The 13,875-nt window shown below is 47.7% G+C and overlaps 1 protein-coding gene across 3 annotated transcripts in view; it reads left to right on the plus strand.

Annotated features, from left to right (window-relative positions):
• Positions 1–13,875, plus strand: part of LOC133128683 (transforming growth factor beta receptor type 3-like) — an 83,592-nt gene that overhangs the window by 67,222 nt on the left and 2,495 nt on the right. For all 3 annotated transcript variants that reach the window (XM_061242401.1, XM_061242400.1, XM_061242402.1), the window contains exons 9-16: positions 523–749; positions 1,293–1,448; positions 2,206–2,361; positions 3,305–3,490; positions 5,287–5,583; positions 7,962–8,088; positions 11,193–11,243; positions 11,512–11,619. In XM_061242401.1, the coding sequence (XP_061098385.1) occupies positions 523–749; positions 1,293–1,448; positions 2,206–2,361; positions 3,305–3,490; positions 5,287–5,583; positions 7,962–8,088; positions 11,193–11,243; positions 11,512–11,619 (1,308 nt within the window). The remainder of the gene's footprint in view (positions 1–522; positions 750–1,292; positions 1,449–2,205; positions 2,362–3,304; positions 3,491–5,286; positions 5,584–7,961; positions 8,089–11,192; positions 11,244–11,511; positions 11,620–13,875) is intronic.

The raw sequence follows: 13,875 nt of genomic DNA on the forward strand, positions 1-13,875 counted from the left end.
GGCTACACCGGGGATTGAACCACCGACCTTGTGTGTCTCAGTCATGTACCATAACCACTGCGCTACAGGCCGCCCTATATACAATATACATTGTATATTGTTCTGTATTGTTTCGGACAGACGTATGTTACGTTCGGATGATAACATATACCTCATGGGCCCCCGACCTGATCAGATCTGTACATGGAACCACCTCCTGATTGGTCAATATCTGACACCTGATGAATTCAAGTCGACAGTGCCCAATTTTTTTGTCATGTCAAGAAATTAATTCGTTAAAAATTGACTCATAAACCAGTCGTATCAGAACGGTATCTCCTACCTAGAAAGTAGTGACATTAAGACCTAACGGTTTTCTTATGATTTCTTACATTCTGGAAAAAAAAAAGTGGGAGCCCGCAACAACTCATATAATGTTTGCCCACCCTTAATGCTGAGCTATCGTGGTATATACCATTTGAAGTACAATTAGCTTCCAGGAAGAAAGAAAGGTTTAATGTTAGCTTTTTTTTCTTTTTCTAGATACGTTGGAGGGAACACCAAGGTTTTTCCCTCCAGATCTGACCATCCCGTTTAACCCCTACCCCGGCCCTGGGACCTCTGCCGGCCGTTCGCTTCCCTTTCCCTTCCCCTACCTGCCCCTGCCCCCGGAGGAGCCGGAGGAGCAGCTGGGCAGCCTGGACATTGGCCTGAGCGTGAGGTGTGAGCACAACAGGATGGTGGTGAGCTTGGACAAGGAGAGTCTCCAGGTCAGTGATGGGCCCTCAGGCCACGGTCAACTCATTTACAATGTCCAGTAGCAGCTTTAAGGACCGGAAACGAATCACTGCTATTTTCAAGGAAGGAACCAGTGTCGGTGTCTCTCTGTAGACATTTTCCCAGCCCAAGTTCTGAATGATTCAATTCAGTCAACCTATTTGCTAGTTGTGGGCCATCCAATAAGAACACTCTCAGTGCATCTGAGGGCTTTTATACCCCAATTAACCTGAAAATGTCACCATGTGGAATAGACTACATAGGGAAAATCCTTATGCTGGAGAACATTCACATAGAACACCATAGGCACGTTTGCCTACTCTTAACACAACATCTGGAAATGGTTCCTACCACTATTCATGGCCTATATTTGTCAAACCGGTCCATGGTTTCTGTTCTCATATGCATAATTTAATCAAGCTGTAAAATCCAGGCCTATATCCAGGTTGAATTCTCAGATAATAGGTTCAGCGTATTAAATTATGGCTGTCCGTGTAGAGTGTCTATATGATGTCCTCCACCCCTTCCTTCTGCAGGTGGCCGGCTATGAAGGAGCTGAGCTCACGCTCAAGGATCCTTCCTGTCAGGCCAGGTTGAACGCCACTCACTATATCCTGGAGACCCCACTGACCGGCTGCATGACCGCCGTGCTCAAGTTCCCATCCAGCCCCATGGCCACCTACATGAACTCGGTGAGCAAGCGTCCAGCAGGACTGGAAAGTTCTGTTGAGTCCTGAGTCCTGAGTCCTGATGGTGTGGACCATCTGCAGCCCTGTTCCTCCCCTGGTTCTTGACGTGCACACATCCTGGAGCTACAGATGCACCTCCCTGCCTCTCTAAACTGCTCACTATATCTCCCCTCATTTGGACGTCCTACTTTTCCCAACTAGTTTATTACCTTAACTGTTCAACCCATTTGAATTCCTACTGTATAATTTCTTACTGCATTTCTGTTATACCCATTGTACCATTACACCTTGCTGGCCAGCGGAGGATGGGCACACACAGCTGAGTGTTTCACCTGAGGTTTCTGTTTTTTCATGCTTTTTTTCTCACCACTGGTCCGGTCACAGGTCTGGTTTCTGTCCTACTGTTTCTGTGTTTGCAACAGTCTTGTGAAAAATAAAATTGAATTCAATTTGAATCTCAATTCAAAATTAAATTTAGTCTTGGACTAGAAGGTGTGTCAGTGAAACTGGCCCTACTGTATATTTTCCTATATTCAATGTGGCCTGTCTCTGAGTATATTGGCCGAAGTCTCAGACTGTGAGCAGGACATTCACATACAGGTTCACGTCGCTCTTGTTTCAAATGAGGTGTGAATATCCATGAATCTTTCTGGGACATTTGAGAAATCGGAAGTGTTTGCTGTGGAAAAGCAGGCTGGAGGCCAGCTTAATTAAAACGGACTTAATTCTCAGCCCAGGTAACCTTTCCTGTGGTCGGCAGGTTGTGATTAACCGACTGGATCCTGGCGATGGGAGCGGCTGGCCAGGGGATGACGAGAACATGGAGTCGGGAGACCACGGCTTCCCTGTCGACGCGGAGGGAATGCTGAGGGACGCATTCCTTGGACTCACGGAACCAAGGCCCGCTCACATCCCGGTAGGAAGCCTTCGCCTGCCTCGCTTTACTTGAGAGGAGCTCAATATGCACTTTTGGTGCACGACTGTTAACTTCGAAAACTTAAACACACGGCGTCATGGACATACTGTACATTCTCCGCGGCATCGAAATGAAACAATCGTGTGACTCCAGCACGTAATGTTTAAACGTAGCTTTCCATGGATTTGTGTAGAAGTGTTACTACCCACTATAAACCAGAGGTGCAGTATTTATATTGAAATCTCTGGTATATTCACTCACTCTCGTCCGTGGGGCTGGAGTGAAGGGATTGTGTCCAGATGCTGGAAGAGAGGATCCTCTGGCTCCTCTCTCTGGCTGCGGGCTCGTCTTTCCAGGGCGCTCCATAACGTCTGCCTCCTCTGCTTCACTCCACCTGACGCTGGGAAAACTGCCATTCTTTCCATTCACAATTCTGTCCAAAAGCAGCTCTCTCTCTCGTTTTCTCTCCGGTTGTCCGTCTCCCTCCCTCCCACCCACCTCTGTTTACACTCAGTTTAGCTCATTTATGTGAATAAATCCTCTTAACTGATTTCTCTCTCTCTGTAGCAGACGTGTAATTACGAATATAAATGCCACACTCTGGGGAATTTGTTATTCAGAATGTGTACAGTTGATTTGAGGTGAAAATGCAGCTGTAACCGTAGTGCGCAGTGGGTTTTCAGGTGATCTTCAGACCTGATGGAAATTTGCATTATTATTGTCTGAATATGTATTTCATTGATATTGTGTTATGGGATTACAACACTTGTGATACGGGCTGTTGAAAGCAAATGCATACACACGCACGCACACACGCACGCGCACGCACACACACACGCATGCACACACACGCACACACACGCACACACACGCGCTCATACGCGCACACACGCACACGCACGCACGTGTCTGCAGTGTATTAATAGCCTGCTGTCCCCTCCAGTTTAACTGCTCATACAGGAAGCTGCAGGATCCCCCAAAATCCTTCCCTGGGCTTCAACACAACATGAAGATACCCTGGCATAACAACATACTGTTCAACATGGAGCTGTATCACTCACACCTCTTCCTCCATCCTGCATCCCAGGGCTTCCTCCAAGTCTCCGAAAACAAGTCCTTCTTTGTGGAGGTAAAACCCTGAGTGCATTATAATAATCCATGTCTACTTCTTGGGAAACATTTGTGGCATGGTAAAGTGACCTTCAGACATTAATTTCATTAGCACACCATTTCATTATTGTACTGAAAGTGGTTTCCTTTGATATAGTCAGTTTTATCAACAGACTGGATGCTCGGTGGTAGGAAAGTAAGGTAAGGTTTGTGTGCACTGTACATGTGTGTGTCTGTATGTGTGTGTGTGTGTGTGTGTGTGTGTGTGTGTGTGTGTGTGCGTGTGTGTCTGCCTCTGATCATCAACATGTCTTTTCAAGCAGTAAAGGGGCAGGTCACATCGTCCAGAAAAACATTTACTCAGGTTGGCATCTCCATGGCAGGCTTTCATCTCTTAGTGTGACGGGCTCAGGGTCACGGACTGTTTGGTCTGGTTCTGACTGCAGGACTCTAAAGCTAACATCCCAGCGGCCTCTCCTTAGCCCTCTCTTCCACGGAATGTCGTCCGCGGGGAACGTCGAGGGCCCGGGGAAAGGGGGCGAAGTTCTAGAATGTGGCGGCAAATTCTTTTGAGGCTGTTGAAAATATATTGGGAAGTGAATGGAAAAAGTCCCGCGGGAGGTCTCCGAGCTTGTGATGGATAACCGGTTCCGCGGACGACGGGAGCGCTAACGTCGCAGACGCTAAGGTAGCGAGGTCACAAAGCGAGGAGCGTATGTGCAGCAGCCTCTCCTCCCGCCTGCTCACCCTGATACTGTTCTCAGCGTACTCAAATGTTGCCAGCGTCCCGCTGTGTGCTGAAACAGCACCCCAGATTTACAGGAGATAACCGCCTTTCATGTGCCGTGGAAGGTGCGTCTCTGCAGGATTCATTTCTGCTGTGGGAACGTCAGAGGAGACAGAGGCGTGATGTCACGGAGGCTCTTTAGCCAGATGAGCGCATGTCTTCATTCTGCTAACGTGCGTCGCTTGTGGTTTCCAGAAAAATGAACGGAACATGTGCAGGGAACTGTCTTGTGATTTGCGGAAAGAAAGATCCTTCGAAAGTGGTTGAAGTTTTACACATTGAAATTGTGATTAGTGGATCTGTGATGGCTTTGATGGTGGTCTTTTGCTAAATAAAGTGGTTATCTTGTATTTGCTCATTGCATTACATGAAGGGGTTTATTTTCTTGCCAGATGGCCATATATTTTATCCATGATGACATACAGTACAGTAGCTCAGAGAAATTAATTATAGAAAGTATTGTTTTCAGTATGTTGGGAAGTACTTTTTATATTGAAATACGTTTAAAAAACTATCCAGACAATGTAATTGCTCTTTTTTAATGGATAGTGGGTTAGTGTGATCTCTGTTCAGATGTTTAACTTTATTATTTAGACAGAAAACAGAGAGTGTAGGAGATAGAGGAGGGAGAACAGCTGACAAAGTGCCATCACAGGGAGGATAGCCCACACGGGGGGAATAGCACATGATCTCCATTGAAGGTTACGCCACATCTTTCCAAAGTGAAATATAAAGATTTCTCTAGTCCTTAATCCATAGTCCATTCTTGCACTTCCTATGGAAAAGCTCCACTGAATGTTGGTGTGAAAGTGATATTATGTTTTCCAAATTATTTTTCCAGAAAGCAAATTCAGGCCACTCACTGACTTAGTCGTTCACTCACTCACGGAGCCTGCACTTCATCAGATGGCCTCTAGAGGGAGTGTCGTGGGCCTGCACAGGCTATGTGCTTGTTTATTTCCAGAAGCCACACCAGTGTTTTAATTTTGACAGGCCAGTAAATAAAATGTTTGTTTCATTTTTTTCAGGTCACTACAAACAATACTGACGTGGAACTCGGATTCATGATCCGAACGTGCTTCGTCTCGAACAGTCCCGACGCCAACGCGCCCTCCGACTACACCCTCATCGAGAACGTGTGCCCCCAGGACGACTCGGTGGAGTACTACCCCCAAGAGACGGACCTACCGGTCCCCCACGGTGACGCTGGCAGGAAGAGGTCCCGTTTCACCTTCAGGTCGAAGTTAAACACGTCCCTGCTCTACCTGCACTGCGAGATGTCGCCGTGTGCCAGGAGTCCCCTGAACAGATACGGACTGCCGGAGGTGAGTGTCGGCTCACAGGGTCCCGCTCACTGGGTCCCGCTCACTGGAGCGCTCACTGGGTCCCTCTCACTGGGTCCTGCTCACTGGGTCCCGCTCACTGGGTCCCGCTCCCTGGGTCCTGCTCACTGGGTCCCGCTCCCTGGGTCCCTCTCCCTGGGTCCTGGTCCCTGGGTCCTGCTCACTGGAGCGCTCACTGGAGTCCGCTCACTGGAGCGCTCACTGGGTCCCGCTCACTGGGTCCTGCTCACTGGGTCCTGCTCACTGGGTCCCTCTCACTGGGTCCCGCTCACTGTAGCGCTCACTGGGTCCCGCTCACTGGTGCGCTCACTCGGTCCCGCTCACTGGGTCCCGCTCACTGGGTCCTGCTCACTGGGTCCCTCTCACTGGGTCCCGCTCACTGTAGCGCTCACTGGGTCCCGCTCACTGGTGCGCTCACTCGGTCCCGCTCACTGGGTCCCGCTCACTGGGTCCCGCTCCCTGGGTCCCGCTCCCTGGTGCGCTCACTCGGTCCCGCTCACTGGGTCCTGCTCCCTGGGTCCTGCTCCCTGGGTCCCTCTCACTGGAGCGCTCACTGGGTCCTGCTCACTGGGTCCCGCTCACTGGGTCCCGCTCACTGGGTCCCGCTCCCCGGGTCCCATTCCCTGGTCCCGCTCCCTGGGTCCCTCTCACTGGGTCCCGCTCACTGGTGCGCTCACTGGAGTCCGCTCACTGTAGCGCTCACTGGGTCCCGCTCCCTGGGTCCCGCTCCCTGGGTCCCTCTCACTGGAGCGCTCACTGGGTCCTGCTCACTGGGTCCCGCTCCCTGGGTCCCGCTCCCTGGGTCCCTCTCACTGGAGCGCTCACTGGGTCCTGCTCACTGGGTCCCGCTCCCTGGGTCCCGCTCCCTGGTGCGCTCACTGGGTCCCGCTCCCTGGGTCCTGCTCACTGGGTCCCGCTCCCTGGGTCCCTCTCCCTGGGTCCCGCTCACTGGGTCCTGCTCACTGGGTCCCGCTCCCTGGGTCCCGCTCCCTGGGTCCTTGTCCCTGGGTCCTGCTCACTGGGTCCCTCTCACTGGGTCCCGCTCACTGTAGCGCTCACTGGGTCCCGCTCCCTGGTGCGCTCCCTGGGTCCCGCTCCCTGGGTCCCACTCACTGGGTCCCGCTCCCTGGAGCGCTCACTGGGTCCCGCTCCCCGGGTCCCATTCCCTGGTCCCGCTCCCTGGGTCCCTCTCACTGGGTCCCGCTCACTGGTCCCGCTCCCTGGGTCCCTCTCACTGGGTCCCGCTCACTGGTCCCGCTCACTGGAGTCCGCTCACTGTAGCGCTCACTGGGTCCCGCTCCCTGGGTCCCGCTCCCTGGGTCCCTCTCACTGGAGCGCTCACTGGGTCCTGCTCACTGGGTCCCTCTCACTGGGTCCCGCTCACTGGTGCGCTCACTGGAGTCCGCTCACTGTAGCGCTCACTGGGTCCCGCTCCCTGGGTCCTGCTCACTGGGTCCCGCTCCCTGGGTCCCGCTCCCTGGGTCCCGCTCCCTGGGTCCTGGTCCCTGGGTCCTGCTCACTGGGTCCCTCTCACTGGGTCCCGCTCACTGTAGCGCTCACTGGGTCCCGCTCCCTCGGTCCCGCTCCCTGGGTCCCGCTCACTGGGTCCCGCTCCCTGGAGCGCTCACTGGGTCCCGCTCCCCGGGTCCCATTCCCTGGTCCCGCTCCCTGGGTCCCGCTCACTGGAACGCTCTCACTGGGTCCCGCTCCCTGGGTCCCGCTCCCTGGTGCGCTCACGCCAGCAGCCTGCTGGCCAGGCCTCCTGCCCCCCACGTGCCTGCTTTGTGCCACACTGGCAGTGAACAGGAAGCATCCATCTCTTAAGGTTTCCTAAGTTAGAGCAAAACAGTACCCCACTGCTGCCATTGTTTTTCTTCTCTCTTGTCTGATAAAGTCATTGCGCGTGTTGGCCCTTTCACAAACCAAACATTTTACAATGAGCTTCAGTTTGAACGAACTTTAAGGTTTAGTTCTGGGGTGGACCAAGGGAAATCTTTTAACCGTGTCCTGGATCCTTTCTAATACATAGAAATGTATAGTATTTTTAAATGCCCTACAAATGCTTAAACTGAATACAGAATTGTTCACCAAACAAAATGGAAGCGTGATTATTTAAAACATGTTTGTCGATCTTGCATTCTTCGTCTTATAGCCCATGGTATGCCTCGAAACAGTCAAAACAAAAAAGTTCTACAAAATCTTTGCAAAGAGGTTCAGTATTGCAGCAAATAGGACAACCACTGAAAATGTTATATTTATCTTAACAATCTATGAAATGTTGTGAAGTATGACAAATCTTATTCTGTTTTGGGGTCAGTACCAACAATGTTGTTCATCCAAATGTGTGTGTGTCTTTGCAGTGTATACAGCCAGACCAGGCCTGCCTCTCTTTCAGCCCGGACAAGATTATGTCCATGATGCCATTCATCAAGACCTCAACCAAACGGCTGGTGGGGACACCTGAGCAACAACAGCCAGAGCCGCAAAGTAAGAGCCTACCAAGTTTGAGTGTGTAGTGTGCAGTGTGCAGTGTGCAGTGTGAGTGTGCAGTGTGTAGTGTGCAGTGTGCAGTGTGTAGCTGAGGCTGCAGTTGTTTCCACTTAACTGTGCATGCCAGTGCAGGAAGGCTTAATGGCTGCATTGTGTATTGGCTAGGTCACATATGGCATCGGACCACAGGAGGCATGAACGACAATCACGTTTTACCAATTATGATCTAACCGGAGATTGGGCAATATAATGAGAGCGTAATTGGAAGTTAACCACTAGCATTCTTGCCGTGGCTTTTTAAGTTTCATCCCGTTGGTGCAGATAAACTGTCTGCGATGGCCAGCTTATGATGGGCCTCTTGTTTTTCATCTTTAATAAAAAACACAGATTTTGCAGGCAACTATATGCGCAAAGGATTGTGCCCAAGGTGTGCAAAGAATTAGTTGGAACAGCATTCATGGCCTCAGCGCTTGTGGTGAAGAATTACTGTGGTGAAGCACAGCATTTAAGATTATATACGGAAATTAAGGAAAGAAAGTGAAGGTTGAAATGTATGCAAACTGTCCCTGTAGTTGCTGTTCATTTAAAAATGACACACCGATTTCTGCGTGACTTCATTTTACAACCTGGTTTACTGCTGCGGATAGGGAGCTGGCCCGTGCCACTGCCAGCTCTATGGGTTGGTTTTCCCATATTAAAAGTAAGCAAATCCAGACACATCATAAAAGGCGGGAAAAAAGGCTTTGCGCTCATTATATGTTTATTTTACAAAGGCATCTGTTGTGTCATGGTGGCCAAAAAAACAGGCCACTCTTCACGTCCTCGATGTCTCTCAGTGGACAGGCCTCAGAAGTACGGCTTGACCTCCAACTCAAAGACAGCTGTTCAACTGAATTTCCGACCCCTGGTCCCGGCGGAGTTTTATCAGCCCAGTGTCTGTAAATTGCCTTTTTGGCATTTATGTTTAAGCTGAAAGGAAGTCATACCTGACTCATTTGTTTCCCCCACCTCTTCCAGTTAGTGAAAGTGCGTGTATGATAGTAAGATTCCGAGAAATCGCTCTGGACACTGGAGCTTGCTTGGAAAATGTGAAAATATGGAGAAAGCGCTTTTTCACAACTCACACGCCTGGCTAACAAGCTGTGTCGACTCAGCCATACTTCATACCTTGTTGTGTATTCTCCCCTTGACATGCGTGTATCGAACACATTTTCCTGTTTTTACTGTTCAGCCTGGCGCAAATCAGAACATTGATTTTTAATGGACCAGACTGGGGCAGGTGTTAAGCATAAAGAATTGCAAAATCAGTGATTAAAAAAAACAAAAAATAGATGAATGCAACTATTGTTGTTGGGGCTGGGTTAAATTTTTTTAAATACTGTTGAGAGAAGCCTAAGTAGGGTAGAACAGAGCAGTGGCCCATGGAGAGGCCAGTTGCTTCACAGTCAACTTCACAAGGGTGGGTTCTTTCTCTCCCACAAGTATCTCGGCCTATATTTATCATCTGTCCTTAACTCTGACTTTGAAGTAAATGCTTTACGCTTGTCGTCACACTTGAGTTCATTTTAGTTTTTGTCAAACATGCCAAACATTGTTTGTGAAGATAAGTTAAGATATGCATTCAACTGTCAAAGCTAAGGACAAATTCTGACTGATTTCACCATTATCTATCAAGGGGTTTCTTGATAGATAATGGTAGGAAGTGCAGCATTCTAACTAAAGGTTTAAGGTCAAATTAAAATACAGTGCTCCAAAGGAATAGGGCCAACTGACATATGAACCACATTATCAAAATAAAGGCTAAACAAGTTTTCACGACAACTCCCTCAGTTCAGTCTTGCCAGCACATTTGTAGCTTGCAAAGCTGTTCGATATGTTTTTGTTTTTTTGGTGGTGGTGGGGGGGGGGGGGGGGGGGGGAGTTTCTCAGTTTCTAAGTTTTGGTTTGGTCTCACATCTTTTGTTCTTTGTAAGAAGTTTTCCCATCCTTGATAATTCGGTTGGCTCAGAGTCAAATGCAATATCTTCCCTCTGGCCTGGGAAAACCACTTGTAGCCTGTGGTTTTCGTGGCCCAGGACTGGTCCCCGCACAACAGGCAGAGGAGATAAGAGGGAGGCCATGTTCCAGCCCTCTCCCCGTGTGAGGGTCTGTCATCGTTCAGGACCAGGAATGAACATCCCAAGGTGGTGCTTCCAAGAATAGCTGCCATTGTGAAAGAAGGGCCTTTATGCTAGGAGTCTCGCTCTCGAGCTCCTGGTGACAAACAGGCCTTTGTGCTAACATAAATTCAGTGCATTCACTTCTTAAGGGAGACCGCACTGCTGGAAGAAACAGAACTTTGCTTTGCTTTAGATGCAGTTCAAGATTCAAGAGTTTGGTATTTATTTATTTTTTCACTGAGAACTCCAGTACGCTACGGTATATCACATAGAGCATATGCCGTAGAGAAAGAATGCTAAAAATGCAGATTCCATTTACAATTCATTTTATCCAGAGGCACGTGCAAATTACATTTTTATGCAGTCGTTTACACAGCTAAAGGTTCGGGTTAAGCACCTTTCTCGAGGGTACAACAGCAGTATCCCACAACCTTCGGGGTTAAAAGCCCAGAACCTAAGCGTTACGCTGTATTGCCACCCATTACATTACATTACATTACATTATTGGCATTTGGCAGACGCTCTTACCCAGAGCAACGTACAGTTGATTAGACTAAGCAGGAGACAATCCTCCCCTGGAGCAATGCAGGGTTAAGGGCCTTGCCCAAGGGCCCAACGGCTGTGCAGATCTTATTGTGGCTAAACCGGGATTAGAACCACCGACCTTGCGGGTCCCAGTCATTTACCTTAACCACTACGCTACAGGCCGCCCCATTCGAGCCCATGCCAGGCTCAGGGAAGGCTGTCTGGGACGTCACTCAGACATGACAGCCTTTCATCGCCTCCCCATCTGAAGCCATTAAGCCGCCCGTCGGGCCTCCGCACGGATGTCAGATGGACCCTAAAAAGAATGGACGTGGCTTCCCTGTTGTATCTCCATGTGAAAACCAATGCGTGGCATTACGTGCTGTCTGTAATTAACTGAAAGTCTCTTTGTTTCAGCTCCAACCAGCAGGACGTTTGTCCCCCAGCCTCCTGGAGAAAAGGAACCAAGTAAGTCCACTTTTTTTGTGTTAAGCTTTATATCAGTGGCCAGTATCGTTTTTGCTAGCACTGGCTGGTCAGCACACAGAATGCACAGAAAAGATCAGAGATAATACAGAATAAAATATCATAAATAATTTGTTATTCAGCTGACGCTTTTATCCAAAGCCACTGAGAGTTGAATTTGGATAATGGAATTTGGTTACAATTGAAATAAGAGCTGCTTATTTGAATAATAAATTGTGTGGTAAAGTTGCGCTTTGTCCTTTGTTTGCAGGCATAGTGTATGTCCTGGACACGCCCACTGTGGTTGGGATCGCATTTGCGGCCTTTGCGATCGGAGCTCTCTTAACGGGGGCGTTGTGGTTCATATACTCGCACACAGGTAAGAATGTCCGCGTTCATTTCATCGCCTAGTACTGGGGACAAATTCACAGTTTTTTCCCTTTATAGTTGTGTCGGCTCGTCTCCAAATAGTCGGCCGACTGTATCCGCGAAAAGTAGTTCTTTCCTAAAAAAACCCACGTTGACGTAGAACATTTGTGGCAAAGATTAAAAAAGCTAAAATAATAATTTGTTTACAGTTAAATGTGCTATTTTAGTATATCCTGTTTGTCCCTTTTTGCTGGGGGAAACAATTTGGGATGAGGGAATGTTCAGTGGTATTGTCCGGACAATGGCCAGAGCCTGGAATCCCCCTTTACGTCCGACACAGTGCTCTCTCCCCTGTGGATTGTGCTGTTTCCAGGGCCATCGGAGGCCCCTCCCTGCCTACACAGGAAGAAGCACAATCCATCTACTGGATGCCAACACTTTCCTTACAAAGGGACTTCCTTACAGAGGGACCTGGATTCAATCAATGCTTGTCCTTAACCTTGGGCAACAAATGCATTTTTTATGCGTTTCCAGTGTTGACTGAATCCAGGCTTCAATCTCATAACTAATCTATGAGTAAGTGTGAAGAGATTGGTGAAGAGTTTGGTGGACGAAACCACCATCTTTGGGGCTGGATGAGAGTGCAATACCTGCCCTTGGTCTTTATTTTGTCCACCCTACGGAATAGCTGAACTGGTCACCAACACATGTGTTGCTTCTTCCCAGAAACCAGCACTGGGAGTTCCAGATCACTTCAAATTGTCCATGGGTCATTGATAATATCAGTCTAGTTAAAATGGCTGAATACTTTGCCTTGCAATGTGGCCTAGATTAATGCTGCTCTCTGAGACTATCCAGTGATATCAAGTATATCTCAGCCTACTGTTTATGCTGGAAGCTCTTTTCTCTCATTCATGTGGTTTCCTAGAAAGGCACAGTCATCAAGACAGGTGCAGAAACATTAGCATGTAATTTGATTATATTGTTGGCCAAGGATATTTAAAATAAAAATGCTGCCCAATCCAAGTTTAAGAACAGTGGGCCTTCAAGGAATCTTGCTTGAAGAGGGAGTTATGGACATATTCCATTATTTATTATGATACCAAATATTCAACTTCTTACAGTCCAATTATTTGTTAATGGTTAACTATACGTTTATACTATGGTTTGCTAATGTATAAATAGTCATGTGAGGAATACATTAGTTAATGGTGAACAAACACATTAACTAAAGTTAAGTTCATGCTTAATTTATGTATTTGTACATGATTAATTCATGATTAACAACTCCATTAGTTAAAGCCAATTCATGAGCCTTATTGTAAAGTGTGACCAATTTTTCTACATCATAAATCAGAGAGCAGGTACAATTGTTTCCGGTATTCGATCCTATGGTTGGGAATGAGATTTGTGAGGGGAGGAGGAAAGGATAGTTGCCAGAGGCCATAGAGGAGATTGAAACTAGTTTTCTCCTCCCTCCATGTTCTAAGCCGCACCCAGACTCTTAATGCAGTGGGAAAGTGATGGCCTTTGTGATACCACAATGTCCCAAAATTGACATTTTGCATTTAGTATTCTAGGAGTAGCCTTTATTTTAAAGATGCTCAAAAAAATAAAAATAAAAAAATTAATAAAGATCTGGAACACCACCCAAAAAGATTTACAAGATATAAAAAGATGCTTTTCAAAATAGCCCCCACCATCTCTTGAGACACAACAAAGCAAGTAGACCCACTATAAAGTGAGTGCATCCTGGCACATGCAGCCAGACCTCATACATGGGTTTATCCTAACTCCTCCAACCCCTTAGTGGAGGAAATTAAGGTGTATCACCATGTGAAGATGTGCTTCAAAGATTCAAACCTTAACATCAAAGCATAAAACTGATGGCTTTAATTTTCAGAGGCATTATGTGAAATGTGACCTCTCCAGTTAAGTGTCAGAATCCTGATGAATGTTTTTTAAATATGTTGTTGGATGTACATTTAGGTTATGTGTTGTTGGTATTATATGTGTTTGGAGGTGCATTTAGTTTAGTTATTCTTATTCATGTCTTATTCATGTCTTTCTGAGCATGTCATGTAGGTTGCAGTTCTCTGTAAAAAGCTTGTTTTTGTGTTTCCTAATAGAGGCAGAAAGATTCTTCCTTCAGTGAATTAGCTATAGACAGCCTTTTTAAAAAGATACAGCCCTTTAGATTCTGTAACATGTGTGGCAGTCTTACTTCAAAACTGAGATTGTGTTTTTTCCAACCCGTGTTCACCCT

Source organism: Conger conger, chromosome 5 (assembly GCF_963514075.1).
Source record: "Conger conger chromosome 5, fConCon1.1, whole genome shotgun sequence".
NCBI lineage: Eukaryota > Metazoa > Chordata > Actinopteri > Anguilliformes > Congridae > Conger > Conger conger.